General features: G+C 45.4%; 2 protein-coding genes across 2 annotated transcripts; both read left to right on the top strand.

The window, feature by feature from the left end:
- The first annotated feature begins 5163 nt into the window (after window positions 1–5163).
- On the top strand, window positions 5164–13081 carry LOC107534175 (cytochrome P450 2G1). Its single transcript, XM_016209166.2, has 9 exons — window positions 5164–5343; window positions 5905–6067; window positions 7420–7569; window positions 8734–8894; window positions 9141–9317; window positions 10057–10198; window positions 11657–11844; window positions 11961–12102; window positions 12900–13081. Exons 1-9 carry the CDS (start codon window positions 5164–5166, stop codon window positions 13079–13081), a joined length of 1485 nt encoding a protein of 494 aa, XP_016064652.2.
- A 2843-nt stretch (window positions 13082–15924) lies between these two features.
- Window positions 15925–24251, top strand: LOC107534155 (putative inactive cytochrome P450 2G1). Its single transcript, XM_087827431.1, has 5 exons — window positions 15925–15939; window positions 21896–22037; window positions 22529–22710; window positions 22822–22963; window positions 24070–24251. Exons 1-5 carry the CDS (start codon window positions 15925–15927, stop codon window positions 24249–24251), a joined length of 663 nt encoding a protein of 220 aa, XP_087683557.1.
- The last annotated feature ends 2809 nt before the right edge of the window (window positions 24252–27060 follow it).

Here is a 27060-nt window from a genome sequence, read left to right as displayed (position 1 = left end):
CTGGATCCTAGGTCGATGCTCAACCACTGAGCCACGCCAGCCAGGCAACACACTTGACTCTTAATTAACTTTGGGAGGTGAGTCAATATAATAAACCAGTGTTGGTTCTGGAAGATGTTAACTAGTCCAACCCCACCTCTCCTCTTAATCAGGAGATTAAGGTCTAAGAAGGGAGGTGGATAGTCAATGTCTCAGAGGAGACTGATGGACGCCAAACTTGGAACTGAGGATTCCAAGTAGGACTGCTCCTGCTTGCCCTACTCCATCACAGTGCATGTTCACAGAAAGGAGCTGGAATTGTAAGTCAAAGGAATAAAGGGGTAGTCTTGTGGGACAGAGCCCTTATACCTGTTGAATCTGAAAAACAAAAACAGAACCAAAACCCAACCTCATAGACAGAGAGAAGATAGTGGTTGCCAGAGATGGGGGTTGGGGGTATGGAAAATGAGTGAAGGGGGCCCAAAAGGCATAAACTTCCAGTTATAAAATAAATAAGTCATGAGGATGTGATGTACGGCATGGTGACTACAGTCAATAATTCTGCATTGCATATCTGAGAGTTGCTAAGAGAGGTAAATCTTAAAAGTCCTCATCACAAGAAAAAAACTAATTCTGTAACAATAATGTATTATGAGGAATGTTAATTAGACTTACTGTGGTGATCAGTTTGGAATATATACAAATATCAAATCATTATGTTGTACACCTGAAACTAATATGATGTATGTTAACTATACCTCAATGAAAAAATAATTTTAAAAAAAGGTTTGGGAGAGAATCAAAGAAAGGTAATGAGAAGCAAAGGCATTGACGGTGACACAGGCAGGGCCTTCACTGCCGGGCGCTAGGAAGCACGGAGAAGTGAGAAATGCCTGTTTCACGGATACAGAGCTTCCTTCTGGGGCGATGAAAATTTTTGGAACTAGATGGAGGTGGACGTTACACAACATTGTGAATATACTGTGGACGGAAAGGGGCCAGGTACTAAACCGGACAAGCTCAGGGGAGGCCGGCATGGCAAACTTTGCAAACGCAGAGACCTAACGTCACCACATAGGATGGTCTGAAATTGAAACTATAGGTAAAAACAAATCACGGCGGGTAGTCAAGTCCTAGGTGGGATCTTTCTTGACAAAGGTCAGTCTTTGCCTTACCTGAGCCTGTCTGCTGACTTTGCATCTAAGATAACGTCCTTTCGGAAAGCCGGTGATCCCTTTTTTCCAGACCCCCTCAGGGCACAGTCTCCCACCAGAACAGGAGACCACAGAGCCCCCATTGTTATCCTGCTCTGGGGAGTACCAACTCTGCGGTAAATGTTAACAGCTACCCTGTACCCACCAAGGTAAAGAAGCATTTGCCTCTATTTTACTCTTTCCCTCCTTTGCTTTCTCCCGCCTCACCAATCTATCACCAATGAATTTCATGTAACCCTCCTTATGCCTCCTCTTTTGATTGTAATGTATAAAATAAATCGCAAAACTACCTTTCTCTAGATCATTTTCTCAGTCTGTTGAGATTTTGCTTTGTGACCATTGTCACCAGCTTGGCTCAAACAAACATAACAGTTCTCTACGGGACGTTTCTTATGTTGACATACTAAATTCCATTGAATAGTTCACTCTAAAATGCTTAATTTTATGTTACAGGACTTTTACCTCAATAAGATCAAAATTAACATCTCAACTGAAAACAGTGCCCATCGTGTAGTAAGCCCCACTCATCCTACTGATTTTACTCCTGTCGCCCTGATGTAGGACTGTATTGGTTAATATTTGGATTTCAAGTGATAAGAGGCCAAAGTGAGCTGACGAAGACAAGAAAAATGATGCATTAGAAAGAAACTGCTGTGTCAGCTGCCTGTCACAGAAAAACAAAATAAGAATGGCTTGAAATTTCAGTTCTCTCCCCCACTAAGGCTGTCTGGAGATAGACAGGCTGGGGCCAGAATGGCAGCTCCGTGGACTCTTCAGGGACCGAGTGCCTCTGTCCTCCTGCTCTGCCTCTCGGAGCGCAGGGCGCTTATTCCTACGCTGCGCGTTTACCTACCTGGTCTCACCTCCCCGCGCGGTTCTAGGTTAGACTTAGCCAGAGTGATGACGCACAGGATTTGGGGGGCAGGGGTGGCGCAGCTACCAACCCTCTCTTTCTTATCATTAAATTTGTTTTTCAGTTTTAGTTGACACTCAATATTATCTAAGTTTCGGGTGTGCGGCACAGTGATCAGACACTTATATAACTTCCGATGTGATCTGGCCCTGGAAGCCCAGGACCCCACTGACACCGTACCTAGTTTTGCCATTTTATTGGCTGTGGCCCCTGTGCTGGGCTTCACACCCCCTGACGATCCCACAGTCCCTTCCCCTGAGGGCCGCACAGCGAGGGGGCACAGTGAGTTCATTCCGATAAGCAAGGGTTAGTGAGCGCACACTGCCCTTTAACGGGGGCACAGGGGCTATGGCAGAGGACCCCAAAAACCAAAGTCCCCCCTCGTGGAGCTTGCAAAATCTAGGGCAAGGCCGGCTACAAGCAAACAGCACGCTGAGTAAACAGGATGACCTCCGCCGGTGACAGGGAAACAGGACAGCCTTGGACGGGCGGCTGCTGTAGACTGGGCAGGCAGACAGGGCTTTGAGGGGGTGAATTCTGTGTCCTTCACCCGGCTGTTTCTACATCCCTTTGTGTCTCTTTGCCCCTTTCTCTGACCTTCTGTCTCAGGCTGTCTGTATTTCTCTGGCTCTCTCCTCTGAATCTCTGTTTCCTGGCTCCCTAGGTCTCGCTCCATGTCTCTCTCAGGCTGTCTCTGTTTCTCGCCTCCGAGGGAGAGTCTCTCTTTAGCTGTCTCTTCCTTCCTCTGCATCTGTCTCTCTCCATCCCAGGCTCAGTCTTTCCCTCTACCTGTGTCCTGTGTCTTTCTTTGATTCCTTCTCCGTTTCCCTGGGTCCCACTTTCCCTCCCTCCCTCTCTTCCTCTCACCACGTCTCTCTTTTCATCTCTCTGACTCTTTGTCTCCTTCTGTGGCTCCCTGGCCCCTTCACCCTCTGCCGCCCAGTGCGGCTCTTTCTCTTGTTTTCTGTCACCCTGAAACCTGTTCCCTCGCTCCTGCCTTACTTACACATGCTCTTTGCTCCCACCGCCCCTTCTGGCTCACTGCCCCGGGCAGGGGTGGGACAGAGCTCATTATATAACTGCTTGTTGTGAATACAGTGGGGTGTGAGTGTGGGGGGGGAGGCCCATTCTCCCCTCTCACCCTTCTTAGCCCTCTTTCCCTCAGTTCATCAACCTGACCTCGTGGACGCCTCTCCCAGCTCCATTCTTCCCAGAGATCAGATGCCTGTGTCCCTCACCTGGAGGCTGTGTAAATAGTTCAGGCCAGAGATAAACAGTTCAGGACCAGAGAGAATGGGCGTCATAGACAAGGAGACAGAGGCTGCAGTCAGGGAGAGCTTCCCAGAGGAGACAGGCAGGCACGAACCGCACCCCCCCTCCCCCCTAGCAGCTAGAAAAGATGCAAAGCAGTGGAATCGAGGTGTTAATGGAAACTTTGGGAAACTACCAATTCAGAGGCCTGGGACATCCAATGTCTGAAAGCCAAAACTGAGACTTCTCAGGAGCACGGGTTGTGAAGAAAGTGTTTTACTACCCAACCCTGTTTTTGGCATTCTTGGTCACCATGGTGCCCCTGACAGTTGCTGGGAAGCAAGACAAAAATCTCAAATGCCCCAGATAATGACAGTTTTGTACTTTCCTTTACACATTTGAGATTAAAGATGGAACTCTGAGCTAGAAATATTTCTAAGGCCTCTTCAAGCTCTGACATGGTGTGGTTCTAGGCTGGGACACCAAGCTGGAGCCTCAGAATGAGAGGAGATGTGGAAAAGAAGCTGGGGGTCAATGTAGGGACCAGGGAGACTTCCCAGTGAGTACATAGATCATGCCATTAAATTACATCAGCTCATAGGAACTGTGGGAAGCAACAGGTTTTTGTGCCTGCACTCCTGGCTTTGTGCCTGGAGTGGGATGGTGACAGGGACTGTTCTAAGGAAACGTTCTCTCTCCTTTTCTGCACCATCATGGATAATTAAAAGACTAGTTCTGAATGGGTTGTGTGTTTGGTGGGGGGTCAGAATGGAAGAGAGAGATGACGGCTGGGAGAGTCAAAGGAGGCAGCCTAGAGCTGCCTCTTACTCCACGAAAGACATCCTAGCAGGAGATCCAAGATCCGGAAGATGGTGCTCTGGCAGTCATTCAGTTTCCCAGAATTCCCACCATTTCTAGACACAGGCTGCCTCAGTCCAGCCAGCCAGGCCTTATTTCAAAACCCGTGAGTTCCCCGAGAGATTCAATTTCCAAGTCTGAAAATCCAGACACATGAGAAGGGCACTGGGTTTTGTTTAATAATATGTATGAGTAGGATATAAATCTCAGGAATTCTGTTTCAGGACAGTAAAGATTTACAAATATTTGGTACAAAAAGTGTTGAAAACCATTTATTTAGATTATTACAGAAAACAGTCCCTAGGCCATCTCTCTATAGTGGTCTTCTCTAGAGACTTGGGCTACACATACACGAGAGAACTCGATAAATAAAACCCTTTCAACTTCGTTCTCTTGTTACTCAAAATCTTCATCTTGCTGCTTTTGTTAGTTTTAAAAACTGACTACTAAGGGTCTGGCAAAGAGAAAAGAGTCATCCCTGTTCTCTATCAAGACTTTCTAAAGCAGTTCGGTTACCCTTTTTGACAGATGGGGAAACTAAGGCAAACAGGGTTAGGTCTCTTGCCCAATAAAGAAAAGACGGAGCTGAAATTTGAACCGAGACATTTGCTTCTTGGATGCAGTAACCTAAAAACAACGTTCAGTGCTTCCCACACCCTATCAAGACATGTTGAATGAGGCTGAGCTGAGGGACAACTGAGGCACTGGAAACATGAAGAAAGAGGAATGTTCCCAGTGGACTTACCCAGGTGAATTCAATCTGCCTTTATTCATGGGGGAGATTATTGGTTATACAACTGCCCCTCCCAATAAAGCAATCCCTTCCCTGATGGTATCCATACCCGGAAAACTTGAACCCGAAGGTATTCAGATTTCTGCACCGCTGATTTCCCAGAACATATTTAGGCAGGACCTGAGGCCCCGGGTACAACGGCTCTGCCTAGCGCCATGGAGCTGGGAGGGGCCCTCACCGTCTTCCTGGCACTCTGCTTGTCTTGTCTGCTCATACTCACTGCCTGGAAGCGGATCAACAAGGGGGGAAAGTTACCTCCAGGCCCCACGCCAATACCCTTCCTGGGGAACCTGTTACAAATCCGTACGGATGCCACCTTTCAGTCTTTCATGAAGGTGAGTCTGTCTACCTCCTCTCTTAGAGCTGGAAGCAACTAATTCTATAGACAAATACATGTATAACCTTCTAACTTCTAAAACACAGACTCCTGGAAACATAGACTCTATGAACCTCAGAATCCTGACATTTCAGAATCTTAGACTCTTGGAAAGACAGATTCCTAGCACATTGGAACTTAAGACTCTCACAGCCTCAGGACTTTGGGCTCACAGTACCTTATGTCCTTAAACACCATAATTCTCGCAGTCTAGTTATCTTAGAACTTTGGGACTGAATGTCATGAAATCTTAGGATCTAGAAATTTAGCATTTCAGAGAGAGAAGTATGGAGCTTGGGGTTTATTTCACCCAGGTCCATCATTTCACAGATGAGGAAACTAAGGCTTACCCAGGATCACAAGAGCCAAGGTATCTGTGCCTTTTTCTCAACAGTCCTTCCAAGCCCAGGACTTATCTTTCTCTGTTATTCGCTCATTTGTATTTCCTTGAAATCTCTATTTCCTAAAATCCTTGCTGGGTGTGTCAGCCCCATCCTCTTGTGTCTTCCCTCACCCCCAGCTTAGGGAGAAATATGGCCCAGTCTTCACTGTGTACATGGGTTCCCGGCCAGTAGTTGTTTTATGTGGACATGAAGCAGTGAAGGAGGCTCTGGTAGACCAAGCAGATGAGTTCAGTGGCCGCGGAGAATTGGCTTCAATAGACCGAAACTTCCAAGGTCATGGTAAGTAACAACAACAACCATAACAATGAATACAGAATAATAGTAATGTACTTCCTATGCCCCGGGTTCTTTGATAAGTACGCCTCCTGAATTATTGCATTGACTGCTTTCAGCGAACTATTAATGTCTTACTAATATTGCAAATGAGGAAGGTGAGGGTGAGAAAGGTTAGGTAATACCACATGGTAAGTAGTAGGACCATTTTCTTTTGAACCTAAACCATCCGACTCTAGAGTATCTGCTGCATTAATTCTGTTCTTATTTTTAATGGATTCGTTTACACTGTGTACACACTGAAGCCCTCACAGCCAACCTTACTTCTAATTTTCCTGCACATACACACACACGACCCAACCCATAGGTCTCTGCCTCCCAGATTTGGTTAGGTACCTTTCTAGTGTTGCCTATATGTCCATCTCCAGCCGCCCACACCTTTCAATTCTAAGAGCCTCACACTACTCTTTCCATCCATACATCTATCCCGATACTTTGCCTTCCATTCATCCATTTTCCATTGATCCAGTTATCTACTAAAAAGTTCATTCATTAGTTCAATTTTCTATACAAATATCTTTCTATCCAATTTATCTATACGTCTATCAATTAAGTTTCCGTTTACCCATCTATCCACCATTCCATCCCATCCACTCAATTAACCTTTCCACCATTCATCCATTTATTAATCTTTCTGTCCATACATCCTTCCAACCATTTATCCATCCACCTCAGACCATCCATAAACCCTTCACTCATGCATTAAGTCTTTCAACCATCCATCCGTCAGTCATTCCTGTCATAAACTCTTTCTTCCTTTCATTAATCCACCGAAATCATTACATTTAATTTCCAAACACTAATTCAGCAACCCATGCACATCTGATAATTTCTAAATATTTCTTACTACAAGATAACTCTTTTGTGTAGGTATAGTGATGGACAGATGTGAGCTTCTGTGTACATGTATGTGTGTTTCTAAAGAATCCAAATGGTATATAGAAAACAGAAGCAGTCTTCCCATTCCAGGGTACTTACATGGCATTCTGTCTACACTTCCCTCCCCATTCCTATGCATCCATCCCACTCATCCAGGTCCAGGCCTTTATCCCATAGGAAACTCTCCTGATGTCCTCAGTCACTCCTCGCCTGCTTCCCTTTCCTCCACCTCAGCACTAGACAGTTTTTGAGGGTCCTGTATGTAGGAAACAGTCTCTCCATCAAGCTTGGGGGGTTGGGAGGGACTTCCCTAAAAGCAGATTCTAGAGCTTTCATGATCGGTCCACATCCTTGTCTAACAAAGAGTTGGACACAGGAAGGGGCGGGGAGGCGGAAGCCTGACACCGAGACTCCGGTAGGTGTAGCTATGGCTAATGGAGACCGATGGAGGATTCTCCGGCGCTTCTCCCTGACCATCCTTCGGGACTTCGGGATGGGAAAGCGCAGCGTTGAGGAGCGGATCCAGGAGGAGGCTGGCTTCCTGCTGGAGGAACTACGGAAGACCAAGGGTATGGGGGCCTCAAGGGGGGGCTACAAGGTGAGTGGGTGGCTATAGAGAGCTCAGTCATGAGAAGAAAGCCCTGGAAAGGGAGAGAATGGAACAGATTAAGAATTTCCAGCCAGGTTCCACTTCAAAAGTTAACATGAAGGAGCACTAGAGACCATGGTCCAGAAACTTTAATCAGTGGATCTCAGGGAGCTTGTGAGCTCCTCATATTATATGCAGACTTTGGCAAGGTCAGTTTGTGCCTTTTCCTAGGGACATGGCCAAATGTAATTACACACACACAACTGTGGTAAAACCACTTCACATAAAATTTTACCATCCTAACCATTCTTAAGGGTCCTTTTCAGTAATGTTAAATATACTCACATGATATAAAACAGAGCTTTAGAAATTTGTCATGTTGAGAATGTGAAACTCTATACCTGTTTCATTATCTTTTTAAAGGGATTTGGTCCCCACCCAAAAATAAGATCTGGAAGCACTGAGGTCCAGAGAAATAAAACACAGGGGCTGAGAAAAACAAAGATGATTAGTTAAGAGACAGGATCAGTGATGATTTCTCATAAGTCAGCGATCCCTCACCTGGACTCCATGCATGTTAGTCTACATAAAAGCTTTAACTGTCCATGTATCCCCAGAAATTACTTCCAAGATTGTATATTTGTGAATATGGGCACTGTTCTGGGGAAGTCATCCCCAAATCCACTATCCCAACAAGCATCCTGTTTTATAGATGGTGCAGCTGAGGCCAAGGGAAGGATTTTCTTAATAGGTCAAATGGGATCATTGAGAGAGACAGGCAGACTCTAGCCACCCATTTTTTAAAAATATCTCTTACTTCAACTCCTTTCCCAAATCTGTGAGTCTCCAGCACAAATGCAATTAAATACTAATGGCAAAAAGTAGTGATTGAGGTCCAGCAGCATCTTCTTACTGTTTGCTACATGGGAAAACCTGTGTTGAGCATTTTACATAGATAATTATATTGAATCTTCATGAACCAGTGAAATGGTTACTAAAATATAATACATCCTCAAAAATACAAAAATGAAATAGCTAACATGTGCTTTTAGGCAGTGGAGCCAGGACTCATATCCATGACTGAATGATTCCACACCCTGTGCTCCTGATTATTGCCTTCAAATAGACAATTTCTATCACCCAGGTGCCCCCACCGAACCCACTTTCTTCCTGAGCCGCAGTGTCTCCAATGTCATCAGTTCCATCGTCTTTGGAAGCCGCTTCGACTATGGGGACAAGCAGTTCCTGAAGCTGCTGCAGATGATCAACGGGAGTTTCATTGAGATGAGCACACCCTGGGCACAGGTGCCCACCAGCCACCTCTCTGCCCATCCCCAATCCAAACAACTAATTACCTGCCTATCTTGCTTAATACGCCCCACAACCCCAGGAAGCAAGTATCAATGTGCCCTGAGTCTCCCAAAAGCAAATGGGCTCACCTAGTTCTCAGACCCAGTGCTGGATGTTGAGTCCAGCTATCTAACTCCAGCTTCGGCCCAGGCTGGCCTCGGTGCCCATCACTGACAAACCGCCTTTGCCTGTTCCCCACAGCTCTATGACATGTATTCCGGAATCATGCAGTATTTGCCAGGAAGACACAATCGCATCTATGACTTGATAGAGGAGCTCAAGGACTTCATTGCCTCTAGGGTCAAAGTCAACGAGGAATCCCTTGACCCACAGAACCCTCGGGACTTCATTGACTGCTTCCTCGTCAGGATGCACCAGGTACCATTCTCCTTCCCCCAACCCTTTCCCCTCATCTCCTCGATCCCTAGTATCTGCAACTTTAAACTCATTTCTACACATGGTAGAGACCAAAAAAAAAGGAAGCATCGTTTCACATGGTGTATTTTTGTTTATAGAGATCTAAAGACTGTAAAAGCATAAACTCTTACACTTATAAAAGTAAACTTTGAATCTAAACATTTTAAGAACATGGAAACTTAAACCCTTAACGGCTTTCTAATCATGTATGATTACAACCACCAGGGACTTACAGCTGTAGAAAAGTAAGAGGAGTCTTTAGAGCCTTAGAATTTGAGAAGCTTAAAGTTTTTAAACTGAAAAGTCATAGAGATGTAGAAGCTAGAAGCTTAATACTTCTATATCATAGATTCTCAGAACTAGATATTTTAATATAAAACAGCAGCACTTGAAAGTTTAAAACCATATACCCTAATGTCATAGGACATTCTAATCTAACAAGGCAATCTCTCGTTTCGTCTCTTCCCACTTTCCTCACTGCTCACTCCACTCCAGTCACACTGGCTTCCTTCTTGCTGTCCTCTTCCACACCAGGCACGCTCCTGCCTCAGGGCCTTTGCTCTGGCTGTTTCCCTTCCCAGATACCCACTTGGTTGTCCCATCTATTGTGTTTTCACAAAGGCCTACCACACCCAAAGGAAAAAATAAGAAGATAAAGACAGAAAAGGGTGATTCTATTTCTTATCCCTCTCATTTTCAGGATAAAAATAATCCACACACAGAATTCAACCTCAAGAACTTGGTCCTCACCACTCTCAACCTCTTCTTTGCTGGCACAGAGACTGTGAGCTCTACACTACGCTATGGATTTCTGATGCTGATGAAGCACCCTGAGGTGCAAGGTGAGTGTCCACCTGAGCTGCTTACCTGGTGACTCCCAGTCCCACCAGGAAAGAAGACATAACCTTGAAACCTTAGCACCCTATGGCTCTAGACTCTTCACTTTAGAACCTCAGGACACAGAGTCTTGGGATCTAAGTCTTGGAAGGCCACTTGATTTAGTTCTCTACTTGGTGCCTGTGTTAGTTTCCTGTGGCTGCTGTCATCGACTGCCAGAAACTTAGAAGCTTAAAACAACATCAATCTATTTTAATATAGTTTGGGAGTGCAGAAGTTCAAGTAGGCTTTCACTGGGATGAACCAAGGGGGGACCTGATTCCTTGCTGTTTCCAGGTTCTAGAGCTGTACTCCTTGTGTTCCATGATCTCATGATCTTCCCTCGATCTTCAAAACCAGGGGCAAAGATCTTCACATCTCTCTCGGTTATGTTGTCATGTCTCCTTCTCTGACTCGGACCCTACTGCTTCCTTCTACGACAGACACTTCTGATTATATTTAGAGCCAGCCTTGATAATTCTGGATAATCTCCACATCTCAACATCCTTAATTGATCTACAAAGTCCTTTTTTGTCAAATAAAGTCATATCCACAGGTTCTAGGCATCAAGAGATGGATATCTTTGATGGCCATTATTTAGTTGACTATAGTGCCAGAATCAACTAGAATCCATCCCCAGTTAATTGGAATCTGGCCTGGCTAAGTGGATCCAGCAATGAGGAGCTCATCACCACTTGCTTAAGGAAAATCCCCAATTTTGGCCCCTCTTCCTTCTAATGCAGTTCACAACAAGCCAACAAATGTTTTCTACTACAGACAAAGGGAAAGACTAACTTGTTTCCACTCAAACTCTCTTAGCTTCTCCTCCCTTGTCCAAGTCGTCTTTTAGTAATCTAAGAATTCCCGTAGGTAATGGACACTTTCTATGTACTGGGAACGGTCCTAGTCACTTACATAATGGATTTTATGTAAATTTTACAATTTTAAGACCTTGTCACATCTACTTGAAGGGTGAAGAAAGAGAATCTCAGAAGGTAAAGTCATTTGCCCCAATGTTACTCATCCAGGAAGTGCAGAGAGGGGTGACTGTGCCAAGTGTTTTTAATCACTGTCCCATAATGCCTGTCATTTACTTCCATCCTGACTGAACTGGTTCCCATCCTGTCAAACTCTGGGCATGAAAGCCCAGCCGGGAGGAGGGCACTGCCCGCTCATCAGCCTCCATGGCTCCTTGGTCTTCTCAAGATGAAGACCAAATGTCACAAATGGCATTCAAGGCTCCAGACTATGTGCGTCCCCAGGATCTGAAGGGTATTTACTAACCCCGCCAGTGTGTCACTTGTGGTACATAAAGAGGCAATCTGAACACAGGTGGCCTGCTCAATCAGGGTTCACATGGCCCACCCCGTCCCCTAGAAACACATCCTGGGCCCTTGTCTGTTACGGTTTCTGGCCTCTTCCAGCAAAGATCCACGAAGAGATTGACCAGGTGATTGGACCACATCGGATACCAAGTGTGGACGACCGAGTCAAGATGCCCTACACAGATGCTGTGATCCATGAGATACAGAGACTGACAGATATTGTGCCCATGGGTATTCCACACAATGTCGTTCGGGACACTCATTTCCGAGGCTACCTTCTGCCCAAGGTGGAGTGCACCCTTATTGGCACCCCTTCTCCCTCCACTGCACCCCTCTCCTCTCCTGGTTCCTTCCTCCAAATTCCAGCACCGAGTTCTCTTAACTCTCCCTATCTTCACCCCAGGGCACTGACGTGTTTCCTCTGCTTGGCTCAGTCCTCAAAGACCCCAAATACTTCCGCTACCCAAATGCCTTCTATCCCCAGCACTTCTTGGATGAGCAGGGCCGCTTCAAGAAGAATGAAGCCTTTGTGCCTTTTTCTTCTGGTAGGTTTCTGTGGTCTGAGTGCCCCCCAGGGACATGCTTGATATGTCCCACAACCATTGGTCCACATCTGGGAAGTTGAGTGCTATTTCAAAGAATCCTAGAATCATAGACTATTAGAATTATTGACTCAAAATTAGAAGAGTAATAGCACTATACAGGGGTCAGCAAACTTACTCTGCTAAGGACCAAACAGAAACTACTTTAGGTTTTGCCAGTCATATGGTCTCTCCCCCATATTATGTACCACAATATGCAGTGTGAATTAGTCACATACACCACTGTACCACAAAAGTGACTGTGACTAGGAAATAGGATGAAACTCTACCACTTACAGATGGTGGGCCCAGTGGGGGAGTTACTTCAGCTCCCTGTCTGTAATATGGAGATTAATTTCTCCAAACCATTGGAAGAGTGGCTGACACTATTTAAGTGTGTGCTTCTGGGGTTTTTTCCCCTTACCAGTATCTGGCACCAATTAGGCTTCTGATAAACATTTAAGAAACTGAAATGCACAGAATCTTTGTATTTGAGGCTCCTTTATAACCATCCCATCTTGGAATCTGATGGAATCCAAGTCATCAGAGAAGTAGCTGCCATGTGTTAACAGACCCTAGCTGAGCACTATCTCTAGGAACCCACTGAGTCTTTGTAATAACCCTATAAAGCCAGTGTTATGACCCCAGAGATGCTGAGGAAGTAGCTGAGACTCAGGTGGGTGGTGGGGTCAGAAGGCTCCCCATGACTGCTATCCCAGTGCAAGTGTGACCCACTCTCCTCTCCTCCAATGTGCTCACAGGAAAGCGCATCTGCCTGGGCGAGGCCATGGCCCGCATGGAACTCTTCCTCTACTTGACCTCCATCCTTCAGAACTTCTCCCTACATCCGCTGGTGCCTCCTGCTGACATCGATATCACCCCCAAGATCTCAGGCTTTGGCAACATCCCCCCAACCTATGAGCTCTGCCTGGTGCCCCGCTGAGCGCCCCCTACTGGGTGCGGAAGAAACCGTCAGAGAACGGAGCGCTGCCCAGGTGTACATCTCCCAAAAGTCTCTCAACAACCCTAAGAGAAGGCACTGTTACTACTGCTGTGGGCCACGGGTCAGCGAGGGTCACCTGAAAACATGCAGTGTAAACTGGTAGCACATCTACACCAGTAGAAAAGCCTTGTCCTGTTTGACATTTCATTAAAAGCCTGCAGACTTTTCCTTCACTTGATCACCTCCGGCTAGGTTTGCATCTATATCAAATTCTTGTTGTAGATTCCATGTCTTTACGGTGTTCCTTTGTCTTTGCCCCGATCATGACCAAAATGTGGGTCACATCCCATTTCTTCGATTCTTTTATCCCTCCCCCCCCCCCCCCCGCAAAAAAGGCATCAAGGAGTTCAATACTGTTGAGTGTGGCATGTTTATTGTGTATTGTGTGTGTGACATCAATAGGCCACCGCAAACAACTTAAGATGGCCTTCTGTGCCATTTTGTTATGAAGTATCTTTTCCTCCAGCTCTCCGCCAGAGATTGCCCAGTGGTGGAGCTCCCCTTGCAATTCCCCAGCCTCAGCCATCTGCTGGCTCATGACCTCTCCTTCCCCCATCATCTCTTTCTCAACCTGCTTCCCTGACTGTCATCGTCACGTTCAATCCCAGCGCACTCTGAAAAGCAGTGAAATGGCCCAGAGCTCTGTTACTCCATTTCTCAGCTCTACCAACTCGCTCAGTGTTTAAAGCTTTCCCTCATCACTCATTTTATTGAACCGACATTTATTGAATATCCAAGGTGGGCCAGCGCCTGTGGGTCCCACAGGTACTTGGGACCTATCAGTGAACAAAACAGACAAGACTGTGCGCTCATGGCGTTTAGGTTCTAATAGGGAAGGTAGATAATTAAAAATAAACGTCATAAATAAATAAACGATATGTTAGAAAAGCAAAGTAGGGAAGCGGGACACGGAATTTTAAATCGGTGGCCCTGGGGTTGCATAGGCAATGAAGAAAACGTCACACAGATCTCCGGGAGCGAGTGTGCCCGGGAGACCATTAAAAAGAGCAGAGTCTAAGCAGAGGCCGTGGGCCTGAACCCGGGCGGAGACTCGCGTGGGTGGCGTGCAGGAGGAAGGCAGTCTGTAGGAGTAAAGGAGACGGGGGGGGGGGGAGTTCAAGTGCCAGACTGAATGGGAACCTGAGTGAGATGGAGGGTGTTTCTGGGTGGGAATGAGCATAGATGACATTTACTGAAATGTTTTAAATGGCTCGCTTTGGCTGTTATATACTGAAGGAAGTGGTGAGACAGAAGAAAGGACCAAGTGGGCTACGACAATGTTTTTATCAACACAAAATAGCTTTGGCTCTTTTCAGCAGGAAAGGCTGCTGGCTGTGGGAAAGAGAATGGCTAGCTCACAAAATCCATGGGGAGTCAGGATAAGAATGTGAGAAGGAAAAAAGAGAGAGCGCCAGGAGGACGCTGGCCAAGATACCCAAGATAATCACTGGAACCATCAGGGCAGGCTGTTGCTGCCATTGCCTCCCCCGCCCCCACACACACCTGGGGCCCGGAACGCCACTGCCATAGGCTCTTGACCCATTGCTGCCCTTGCGGACAACTTCCTAATTGTTTCTGTGTTTTTGTTGTCACTTCCTCAAACAACATTCATAGTCCCATAAATGATGATCCAAGTGGCCAAGCCATTGCCAGATGCTAAAACCTTAGGTCTCGGGGTGTGCTGGTGAAACTGAATGATCCCAAAGAGTCAATGGCCCCTTCAACGTCTGTGGTGGGAGGCAAAGACTTTCCACCAATGAAGAGTCACACAACAGGGGATTTTCCAAAATTGGAAGAGTTTTGAGGCTGAGAACGAAGCAAACAGCAAACGCCAAGATGCTCATTATGTGAATTGGGTGCCGGGGGAAGTGGAGGCTTGGATGCAGTTCTGAGTGCATAATGTATGCTAAATATGATGGAGGAAGGAAGCAGAGTGGGTTTGAAAAAGCCTTCAGACCAAGATGCAGGTTTGATACCCAGAAAAGGAAGGGAGAGAAGCAGAATTAGGCAGGGAGAGACTCAGGCCACCGTGCAGAGCTGCAGGCTATCTAACAGTTCCTCTGGGGTGAAGATTGCTGTGAGGGGTGTCCCCTGTTGGGCAAGAAGTGGCCATGCCCTTGACCCCGGCTGTTCTCAGTTGCTGGCTAGGGCTTCCTTGGAAGAGCATGGACTCTGCTCCAAGCTGAAGTGGATCCTGAAGGTGCTGCCGCTGGAGGCTGTCAGCTCACTGCACTCCTTGCAGCTAAATGGCAAGTTCTTTCTTAAAGGAAGGCCTGAGTGTCATGTCTCTGTGCCTGCCACCGACAAACGTGCAAATACACACGACTCAGCTCAATGAAGTTCAAGGTGCTGACCAACTTAAGGGCTGCCTTTGGACAGGCGGAATTGTGGTGCTCGAAAGAAGCTTCCAAAGTAGTAAGGTGTATTTTGAACACGTGACAATTTAGATGTACAGAATAGAGGGTTTGCTTTCTTTGTACCCTTCATGGTGGTAGCAGAGGTGAATTTAAGACGGTAGGAAATATCTGTAGGGACATACATCTGAGATTTTTGTGGCCCTGCCCCTTAGAGGATTTCCATAGAATTCAGTGGCATTATTTAAAGGAATTTTTGTATCACCAGGAAGAAAGCCGTCTGACTGGCACCTGGAGGTGAGGGAGCCCCGTGTTCTAGTGCAGCCTGGGAGGAGGGAAGAGAGAAGAGTGGAGGCAGGTGCCACAGATGGAGCCTGGAGTTTACCTGAGAGGTGAGGAATCAGGTGGCCTCCTGCACTCCCTGAGCCCATGGGAGCAAAGAGGGTGAGCTCCCCTGCTGGAGTGATCAATACAGGCTGCAGCTGAGCCCCGGGACCGGCGGGTGGAAAGGCAGTGCACAGGTGCAGCTGTGGTTGCCTGGCAGCCACCATTGCCAGGCAGAAAAACAAAGCCACTGAGCCTGACCCCCTCACCACCACCACCACCACCAGAGCTAGCAGCAGGCCCCAGAAGGAGCTGTAGCAGTGAGTACTGGGCTCTAGAGCACAATATCTGCAACCTTGAGAAATGGAGCAACAGAAGCCATTTTTCCTGAGCGGCAGGGGGTCGCACTGTGGCCAATCCCAGTGACAGGGGTGGAGATACAGAGCTGAGACAGCTGAGGTCTGGCAGTTGCCATTACTGGGAGGAGACAAAGCCACAAAGGCACCAGCCGGCTTCTCCCAGTTCACCCCACTCCCACCCATCATGGCTGATTGTCCATGGTATTCGTATCCGGTTGCAGGGAACAGTGCTTGGATTTCAGAGGTTTGGAACCCCATTGCCCAGAACATTCTCCCACGGGAGGGGGCTGTCCTGAGATGGAAGTGACCTGGTCACAGAGGAGACACCATCTCCCCAGGGAATAAAGGGCATTTTCCACCACCCTGAAGAGATCCTAGAAGCCAGAGCAGTGCAAGAGAAACTTAAAAACCTGTGCTTCAGTGCCACCAACTGGAAAACAAGAAAAAGACTTCTTTTTACCCACCTAGGAGAGCAATGTTCATTCAGCCTTTTTCATTTCGTAGCACACATAAACTAATTACTAAAATGCTGCAGCACTCGAAAAATGAAGAAGGAAAATTGTCACTTCTTGTAGACGACGTGATTCTTTATATAAGGAGCCCTAAAGACTCCACCAAAAACTATTAGAAATAATAAACAAATACAAAGTTGCAGGATACAAAATCTATGTACAAAAACCCATTGCATTTCTATATAATTTCAATGAAATTTTAGAGAAAGAAATCTAAAGAAACAATTCCTTTTGCAATTGCAACAAAAAGAATAAATACCTAGGAATAAATTTAATGAAGGATGTGAAGGACCTATACACTGAAAACTACAAGACATTATTAAAAGAAATTAAAGAAGACACACACAAAAATGGAAAGGCATTCGATATTCATGGATTGGAAGAATCAACATAGAGAAAATGTCCATATTACCCAAAACGATCCCTATCAAGATCCAAATGGTGTTAACTAGAACCACAAAAGTCATCAGATTTGTATGGAACCACAAAAGATCCCGATTAGCTAAAGCAATCTGAGAAAAAAGAACAAAGCTAGAAGTATCACACTCTCTGACTTCAAACTATACTAGAAAGTGACAGTAATAAAAACAGCATGATAGGGCTACCTGTTCGGGACCCTCTCACTGTGGCGGGAACTTTTATCTCTTCAAAAAACTTTTGCTTTTGCTTAAAAACAAAAACAAAACAAATAAGAAACCCAGCATGATATTGGCAGAAAAACAGACACAAACTACTGAAGCAGAACTGAGAGCCCAGAAATAAACCCACATGTATATGGGCAAATAACCTTTGACAGAGCAGCCAAAAAAAACATACAGTGGAGAAAAGAAAGCCTCTTCAATCAGTGGCGCTGGGAAAACTGAACAGCCACATGCAAAAGAATGAAACTAGATGACTGTCACCATACACAAAAATTAACTCAAAATGGATCAAAGACCATTTCAGATATACAATACAGTATTATTGATAGTCACCATGATGTACATGACTTATTTTATAACTGAAGTTTATATCTTTTGAATCACTCCTTCATTTTGTCTGCCCACCACCCCCTGCCTCTGGCAACCACCAATCTCCTCTATATGTATAAGCTCAGCTGGTTTTTTATTTGTTTTAGATTACACACATAATTGAGATCATATAGTATTTCTTTTTCTGTCTGACTTATTTCACTTAGCACAATGCCCTCGAAATCCACCCATGTTGTCACAAATGGAAAGACTTTCTTTCTTTTTATTTCTAAATAATATTCCATTATATGTACCCTACATCTTCTTTATCCATTCACCCATCAATGGACACATAGGGCTATTGTAAATAATGCTGCAGTGAACACAGGGGTGCACATATCTCTTCAAATTAGTGTTTTTGTGTCCTTTGGATAAATACCCAAAAGTGGAATAGCTAGATCACATGGTAGCTCTATTTTAACTTTTTTGAGGAACCTCCATACTGTTTTCCAGTGTGGCTGCCGCCAATTTACATTCCCACCAAGAGAAAACTCATTATTACTTGTGTGTTTTTTATAATAGCCATTCTAACAGGTGCGATACCTCATTGTGGTTTTGATTCGCATTTCCCTGATGATTGGTGATGTTGAGCATCTTTTCATGTACCTGTTGGCCATCTATATGTCTTCTTTGGAAAAATTACTATTCTGATTCCCTGCCTATTTTTTATATCAGTTTGTTTGGGGTTTGTGTTGGGTTTTTTTACTATTAAGTTGTATGTGTTCCTTATAGATTTTGGGTGTTACCCTTTATCGGATATATGATTTGCAAATATTTTCTCCCATTCAGTATGTTACCTTTTCATTTCGCTGATGGTTTTCCTTTGCTGTGTGAAAGCTTCTTAGTTTAACATAGTTCCACTTGTCTATTTGGGTTTTGTTGCCTTTGCTTTTAGTGTCAAATCCAAAAAAAAAAAATTGTCAAGACTGACATTATTGAGTTTACCACCCATGTTTTCTCTGAGAAGTTTTAAGATTTCAGATCTTATGTTCAAGTTTTTAATCCACTTTGAGTCAGTTTTTGTGTATTATATAAGATGATGGTCCAGTTTTCCCAAGAGCATTTATTGAAGAGACCATCCTTCTACCTAATGTATATTCCTGGGTTCTTTGTCATAAATTTATTGCCCAAATATGCACGGGTTTATTTCTGGGCTCTTTATTCTGTTCCATTGTTAAACTTTCGAAAGATGGCAGAAAAAAAAAAGTATTCTACGGGGAGACAAGACGGCGGCGCAGGTAACCGTGGTACCCGCTGCCTCCCACAACCGCATCAAAATTACAACTAAAATCCAGAACCACCATCACTCAGAGCCTCCTGAGATCTGGCTGCACAGAAGCCTCACAACCAGGGAGCTGAAGAAGCATCGAGAAGGTAGGAGGGGCGCAGACGCGGCCGCCATTCAAACCCGGGAGGGAATCTTGGCGGCGGCGGTTTCCCGGAGGAGGGAGGGGTCCCAGCCCCACAGCAGGCCCCCAGCCCAGGGCTCCAGGCCGGGAAGAGACGTCCCCACACCTTCGGGCTGTGAACCAGCGGGGACTGTCCCTGAGGGTCGCGGAGGCCGCAGGAGCCCCAGCAGCTCCTCCTAAAGGGCCCGCGCATGGACTCACTCGGACGCTCCCTCTGAGCCCAGCGCCGGGAGCAGCCGGAAAGGACCCGGGACACTCGGGGAGGAACTAACCTGCCTGAGATCCGGGCGAGAGTTGGAGGGGCGGCTTCCTCCCAGGCAGAGGGGCTGGCGGAGGCCATGGCTCCTTTGGCGAATCGTCTCCACACACAGCCGGCAGGCAGGCGCCATGTTTGAGTCGCCAGCACCTGACGCACACTGTTGGCCCCGCCCTGTGATTCCCGGAGGCCCCGCCCCTCCCCACCTGCAGCTCATCCAGGCCATTTCCAGGGGCTTTTCTGTGCAAGTGCCATCTCGAGCCTCATGCTTAGGACTTTCCTAAAATCTCTCGAACAAGCAGCAGCTGCCCCATAGGGCTTGATAAGTGGCCCCAGGCCTGGCACTAGTGGCAGCTGCATTGGTTCATAGCTTGGCCTCTCCTGGGCACCTCCAAGCCCAACACAAGTAGCAGCCAACTACGGTTTGCTGTGTAGCTCATGCTGGATGGCCCTGGGCAAGGCACAGCCAGAAGCTGACTTTGCACCTCCCAGGAGGCCCCAGAGACAGTGCACCTGGTGATCAGACTCAACCATGCTGGATTACAACCCTTGACACACTTGATGTGCACTCAGTGAACAACAAAGCTCCATTGAAGTAAATCCTGCTCCACAGGGGTGTCTCCAGCACAGCAGTTCTTTGGCTGTAGTTGCAGCTGGTCCTCACAACCGATTGGCATGGGAGTCAATTCCTCCAGGTGATGCCAACAGCAACCAAGGCTCAACTACAACAGGACAGTGCACACAGCCCACACAAGGGAGCACCTAGAAGGCCCAGCTCAGGTGACTGGGGAGGCTGAGCCACTGGACCCTACAGGACACCTACTACACAAAGCCACTCTACAAATGCCAGGAGACATAGCAGCTATACCTAGTACACAGAAACAAACACCAGGAAGCAGTCCAAATCTGGAGGCAAAGAAACATGTCACAAAGGAAAGAACAGAAAAAATCTCCAGAAAAGGAACTAAATAAAATAGACCTAAGCAAGCTACAGAGTTCAGAATAATGGTTATAAGGATGCTCAAGGATCTTAGTAAGACTATTAAGGAAACTAGTGATATCATCGATGACATAATAAGGTATCAATCAGAAATGAAGGCTACATGAACTGAAATGGAGGATAATTTACAGGGAATCAACAGTAGAGGACACTGAGAATCAAATCAGCAATTTGGAACATGAGGAAACAAAAAACACCCAACCAGAAGAGCAAAAAGAAAAAAGAATCCAGAACTATGAAGACAGTATAAGGAGCCTCTGGGACAACTTCAAGAGGAACAACATTCATATTATTGGGGTACCAGAAAGAAGAAAGAGAGCAAGAAATTGAAAACCTATTTGAAAAAATAATTACAGAAAACTTCCCCTACCTGGTAAAAGAAATAAACTTACAAGTCCAGGAAGCACAGAGGGTCCCAAACAAGAGGAACCCAAAGAGGCCCATACCAAGACACATCATAATGAAAAGACCAAAGGTTAAAGACAAAGAATCTTAAAAGCAGCAAGAGAAAAATAGTTAGTTACCTATAAGGGAGCACCCATATGGCTGTTAGCTGATTTCTCAACAGAAACCTTGCAGGCCAGAAGGGAGTGGCAAGAAATATTCAAAGTGATGAAAAACAAGAACCTACCACCGAGGTTACTCTACCCAGCAAAGCTATCGTTTAGAACTGAAGGTCAGATAAAGAGCTTCTCAGACAAGGAAAAGCTAAAGGCGTTCATCACCACCAGACCAGTACTACATGAAATGTTGAAGGGTCTTCTTTAAGAAGAAGCTAATGAACAAAAGAATCTGACAAACTAAATAGATCCAGAGACATTGATGCATGCAACAGACTGTCATATCTCAGAGGGAAGAAGGAAGGGGGTTGGGGGGGAAGAGATTAACCAAAGGAGTTATATGCATATATGTGTAACCCATGGACACAGACAGTAATGGGGTGAAGGCCTGGGGAGGAGGTTGGAGCGAGGTGGAGGGGGTCCATGGGGGAAAAAATGGGACACCTGTAATACTTTCAACAATAAAGATAAATTTAAAAACAAAAACAACAACAACAAAGATGCCAGAGACTTTAAAGTAGAATAACTTTAGAGTCATAGAATTTGAGAAACTTATGTGTTTAGAAATTTAGAAGCTTGATCTCATCATAGAATCTTAAAATGTTATAATTTTAGAAATTTACATTTCTACATACCAGAACCTTAGTACTCGGAAGCTTAGAATTATATGCCCTTATGCCCTGCAATTTTCAACTTTCCCAAGGCATTCTACTTTCTCCTCCCAGCCTCCCTGTCATCCACTCCAACCACTGGGCCACCTTCTGGCCGCTCCCCTAACACAGCAGACATGCTCCTGCTTCAGGGCATTTGCTCTGGCTAAGTCCTCTGCCTGGAACATCCTCTCCCAACACTCAGTTACTTTACCCACCTACTGTCTTTTCAAAAAGTCCTTCCCTGAACACAGGAGGGAATAAGAAAAAAAACAAAACAAAACAAAACAGAAAATGTTTACTATTCTCCTCCGTTTCAGGAGAAAAATAACGCCCACACGGAATTCAACCTCAAGAACTTGGTCATCACCACCCTCAACCTCTTCTTTGCTGGCACAGACTCAGTGAGCGGGACCCTCTACTATGGGTTCCTGTTGCTAATGAAGCATCCTGAGGTGGAAGGTAAGGGTCTCCCCTGGTATCTCCCACTCACAACAGGAAGGAAGACAGAAACACACTGCCTTAGACTTTTTCAACTTTAGAACCACAAGATCTAATGAATACTGACTCTCAGATCCTGAGCACAAGAAGGCTATTTAATATGACCTTCTACTTGGTGTCCAATTCAAATAAAATCCATTTCCAACACGTGGTAATCTGTTCTATTGGGTAACTGTAAATGAAGAACTCATCTTGCTTAAGAAAGAACACAATTTTACCTCTCTGCCTTCAAACAGTTAAAAATAAGCCAATTGCTTTGTCCTGGTAGAGATGCTGGGAGAGGTTAACCGATATCCACTCAACTTTTCTAGCCTCAACTTCACTGTCTAGCTTGAATTGGCTAACTTAAAAAATCAAATATTTATTGAACACTTTCCTTCTGCTGGTTGCTTGCATAATGGATTTTGTGTAATCCATGTGGCTTTTTTGCTTTGAAGTCTGACTTCTTCCAGCCAAGATCTGTGAAGAGATTAACCATGTGATAGGACCACACCGAGTCCCAAGTATGGATGACCGAGTCCAGATGCCCTACACAGACGCTGTGATCCATGAGATACAGAGAGTGATCGCATCCCTGGGATATCCCCACAGTGTCACTCAGGACACTCATTTCCGAGACTACCTTCTGCCCAAGGTGGAGTGCACACTTATTGGCACCTTCTCCCTCCATTGCACCCTTCTCTCTTCCTGGTTCCTTACCCCATGCTCCAACAGTGATTTCCCCTGTCTCCATTTCTGCCCCCAGGGCACTGATGTGTTTCGCCTGCTTGGCTCAGTCCTCAAAGACCCCAAATACTTCCGCTACCCAAATGCCTTCTATCCCCAGCACTTCTTGGATGAGCAGGGCCGCTTCAAGAAGAATGAAGCCTTTGTGCCTTTTTCTTCTGGTAGGTTTCTGTGGTCTGAGTGCCCCCCAGGGACATGCTTGATATGTCCCACAGCCATTGGTCTATATTGAGGTTCAGGTCTGAATCAGCAGTTGAATTGTAACTTCCTAAGCCATAATTAGGACCATAAAATCCCAGAACCCCCAAATCATGGAATATTAGAACCATTGACTCTGATCATTAGAAAAATAAAATCACAATAGTGAAAGCATTAAGCAGGGTCAGCAAACCTTTTCCGTGAAGACCAGATAGTAAACATTGTAGATTTTGCAGGGCATCCGTTCTCTGCTGTAAACACTCACTTTGACCGCTATAGCACAGAAGTGATCACATCCAAAACAGTGATGGGAAGTGTCTGAGTTCCCAAAAGGCTTTTGTAATGACCATTGGTATTTCAATTTAATTTTCATGTGTCTTAAAATATTTTTCTTTTGATATTGTTCAACCATGTTAAAATGTTAAAAGCATTCATAGTTTGCAGGCCATACAAACACAAGCATTGGGGCAGACTTTCCCCATGGGCAGTGGTTTGCCCACACATGGCATAAAATCTCATGGCTCTTTATATGTAAGCCACATGGCACCTAGAGTCAGTGCAATGGTTAGGAAACAGGACCCCCACCACACCACTTACAAATGGTGCAGCACTTCAGCTGCCAACTGTAAAATGGCGATTAATCTCTCCAAACCACTAAGTGTGACTGACAAACAGTAAGCACTACTTAAGTGTGAGCTTTCATTTGTACACCACCACCCCACGTCACCAGTACCTGGCACCAATTATACGTTTTATATGCCTTTGAAAAATTGAAATGCACAGAATCTTCATATTCAAGGCTCCTTTACAACCATCCCATCTTGGAATCTGATGGAATCCAAGTCATCAGAGAAGTAGCTGCCATGTGTTGAGTGACAGGTCCTAGCTGAGCACTAACTCTAGGAACCCACTGAGTCCTTGTAATAAAACCCTATAAACCAGTGTTATGACCCCAGAGATGCTGAGGAAGTAGCTGAGACTCAGGTGGGTGGTGGGGTCAGAAGGCTCCCCATGACTGCTATCCCAGTGCAAGTGTGACCCACCCTCCTCTCCTCCAATGTGCTCACAGGAAAGCGCATCTGCCTGGGCGAGGCCATGGCCCGCATGGAACTCTTCCTCTACTTGACCTCCATCCTTCAGAACTTCTCCCTACATCCGCTGGTGCCTCCTGCTGACATCGATATCACCCCCAAGATCTCAGGCTTTGGCAACATCCCCCCAACCTATGAGCTCTGCCTGGTGCCCCGCTGAGCGCCTCCTACTGGGTGCAGAAGGAACCTTCGGGGAACAGAGCTCTGTCCAAGTGTACAGGGGCACCCACTCCCATCTCCCAAAAGTCTCTCAACAACCCTAAGAGAAGGCACAACTGTTGCGGGCCACAGGTCAGCGAAGGTCACTTGAAAATGTAGAGCTGCACATCTTCTACACGAGTAGAAATGCCATGGCCTGTCCAACATTTCAGCAACGATCTGGAGAATTTGCATTCTCATGTTCGCCTCTACCCAGGCTTTCTGTCCCCACGAAACTGTTGTAAATTCTCTGCCTTTGTGTTGCCCCTTTGTGTGTGGACACTGATATTCACCCAAATGCAGTTCATGATTCCTTCCTAATTATCCTCTCTCACAAAATAAAACTAAGGTAGCCAGTATACCAAGGCTGTTGTGTGTAGCAGCAAGCTTATTGTGTGTTGTATGTTACATCACTATAGAGCACAGGAAACAACTTCAAATGGCATGTAGACATCCCTGTGATGTACACTCCACCAGAGATTTCCCACCGGGTGGGCCACCCTATGTCAGACTCCATTCTCAAGCTCATTGCCCCTCCCCACATTCCAACACCCATCTATTGGATCTTTCGGTGCGCGGGGCAATGCCCAACCGACTGAGCCACACTGGCCAGGGCGCAACTTTATTTTTAATTGCCAAAACCCAGACCCAACCCAAATGTCCTTCAGTTGGTAATGGACTTCAGTGCATATCCATATAACAGGATACCACTCAGCAATAAAAAAAAAGAAGTAATGTACTGATACATGTTATGAAATGGATGCAGTATGCTATGTGAAAAAAATCCAGATTCAGAAACTTCTTACTATATGCTTCCATTATATAAAATTACAGACAAGGAGAAATGAGAGGAGCAGAAAATGGGGGTTGGGAGTAAGAGGAGAACCTGACTACACAGGGTGTGGAAGACAGTTTCTGTCAAAGATGTTCCTCGTGGCAATGTGGCTGGTGACAGGACAAATGACCCACCAATGCGAGCAGCTGGCTTCACAGCTCAGGTGATTCTCTTGAACCGTCCAAGCCACGTCAGCGCTGGCCACGCACCTGCGCTGGAAGGTCACACAGCTCAGCTGAAGGAGGAGATTGATCTAATCGTCCTTTTGGGGAAAAGCTGGAAGACGGCCCAAAGTTTTTGAAATCTGGTGATGCTGCCATCGTTGATAAAGTTCCTGGCAAGGCCGTGTGTGTTGAGAGCTTCTCTGACTGTCCTCCTCTGGGCCATTTTGCTTGTTTGTGACATGAGTCAGACAGTTGCTATGGGTGTCATCAAAGCAGTGGACAAGAAGTCACCACGTCTGTGCCAGAAAGCTCAGAAGGCTACCCCCAGTACCTGCCACCCCAGTCTTAGGGGCTCAGAACTGTTTGTCTCAATTGCCTATTTAAGTTTAATAGTAAAAGGCCGGTTAATGATCACAATGTACTGTAAACCTTCAGAAGGAAAAGAGGATTTTTGTGGACCATTTGTGGGGGTTTTTAAATGTGTGGCAGTTTTTAAGTTATTAGTTTTGAAAATCAGTACTTTTAAAAAATATATACATCTTTATTGATTTCAGAGAGAGGAAAGGAGAGGGAGAGAGAGATAGAAACACCAATGATGAGAGAGTCATTGATCGAGCCCGCAACCCGCGCATGTGCCCTGACCGGGAATCGAACCCTGATCGCCTGGATCCTAGGTCGATACTCAACCGCTGAGCCACGCCTGGCAGGGCTAAAATCAGTACTTTTTAACGGAAACAACTTGACCAAAAATCTGTCACAGAATTTTGAGACCCATTAAACAAAGTTTAATGAGAAAAAGAAAAAAAAAAAGAAAGGAAAAAAATAAACACTCACCACTTAGCCTAAGAAATAAAACATTATCAATATTTGAGAAGCCCATTCTGTCCATCTCTTTCCAATCATATCCCCTGCTCCCCCAGAAACAATTCCTATTCTGAACTTTCTATGTATCATTCTCTTGCTTTTCTCCATAGTTTTACCAAATGTAAATCATCCTTGAACAGTACATTGTTATATTGCATTAGTTTTGCCGGTTTTTAAGCTTTATATAAATGGAATCACATCATATGTATTCTTCTGTGATTTGGTTTTGGGTTTTTTTCCCCACTCAACATTATGTTTCTGCAATTATCCATGTTGATGCATGTGGCTATAATTCATTTTTATTCATGAATGTGTCATATGAATGAACCCAGTTTATGAAAACACCACGGTCTATTTATCCATTCTATTGTTGATGGACATTTTGGGTTGTTTCGTGACATTTTTATGTTTCCTGATATAAACTTGCACAAATATCTTCACGGTATACACATTTAGGAGGCCTATTGTTGAGTACAAGTTTGCTCAGTACACTGTATGCACTTTCCCAAGATTCCAAGGTCCCCAACTCTCTAACCTGGCTTAAAACAAAGGCTGACTCAGAGTTGAAATACGGCTCAGAAATTGCTGAAATTCTCAAATGTAGGCAAAGGGCAAAAGACACCAAAAAGGAGGTGAAGCTCCTTAAGAGAGCCCAAAAACACGTTGTCCTCAGAAATGAGTTATGCAATTTATTTAAGGATTAAAAGTAAGTGAATGTGTCATTGGCAACTTGAGCTTTATGTGAACTGATCTCACTCACACCATCCTGTTATTGTTCCTCTTAATATGTCCAACGCCTTTCCTGGTAGACCGAAACATTATGTAGTGATTAGGAGGTCTAGCTTTGTAAACAGACAGACTGAGACTCCAGTCTAGGTTCTGAGGCATCCTAGTTGATGACCTCATTT

The sequence above is a fragment of the Miniopterus natalensis genome, chromosome 18, assembly GCF_054644295.1.
Source record: "Miniopterus natalensis isolate mMinNat1 chromosome 18, mMinNat1.hap1, whole genome shotgun sequence".
NCBI classification, from domain to species: Eukaryota; Metazoa; Chordata; class Mammalia; order Chiroptera; family Miniopteridae; genus Miniopterus; species Miniopterus natalensis.
Note: the sequence above shows the minus strand (reverse complement) of the source record. Positions and strands in the feature narration are given on the sequence as shown.

Excerpts from the sequence above, each read along its gene's own strand:
- LOC107534175 (XM_016209166.2), top strand. The coding sequence starts at position 5,164 with ATGGAGCTGGGAGGGGCCCTCACCGTCTTCCTGGCACTCTGCTTGTCT. Across the intron at positions 7,570-8,733 it reads GGAACTACGGAAGACCAAGG|GTGCCCCCACCGAACCCACT; the intron begins GTATGGGGGCCT and ends TCTATCACCCAG. Across the intron at positions 12,103-12,899 it reads CTTTGTGCCTTTTTCTTCTG|GAAAGCGCATCTGCCTGGGC; the intron begins GTAGGTTTCTGT and ends ATGTGCTCACAG.
- LOC107534155 (XM_087827431.1), top strand. Across the intron at positions 22,038-22,528 it reads GAAGCATCCTGAGGTGGAAG|CCAAGATCTGTGAAGAGATT; the intron begins GTAAGGGTCTCC and ends GACTTCTTCCAG. Across the intron at positions 22,711-22,821 it reads GAGACTACCTTCTGCCCAAG|GGCACTGATGTGTTTCGCCT; the intron begins GTGGAGTGCACA and ends TTCTGCCCCCAG.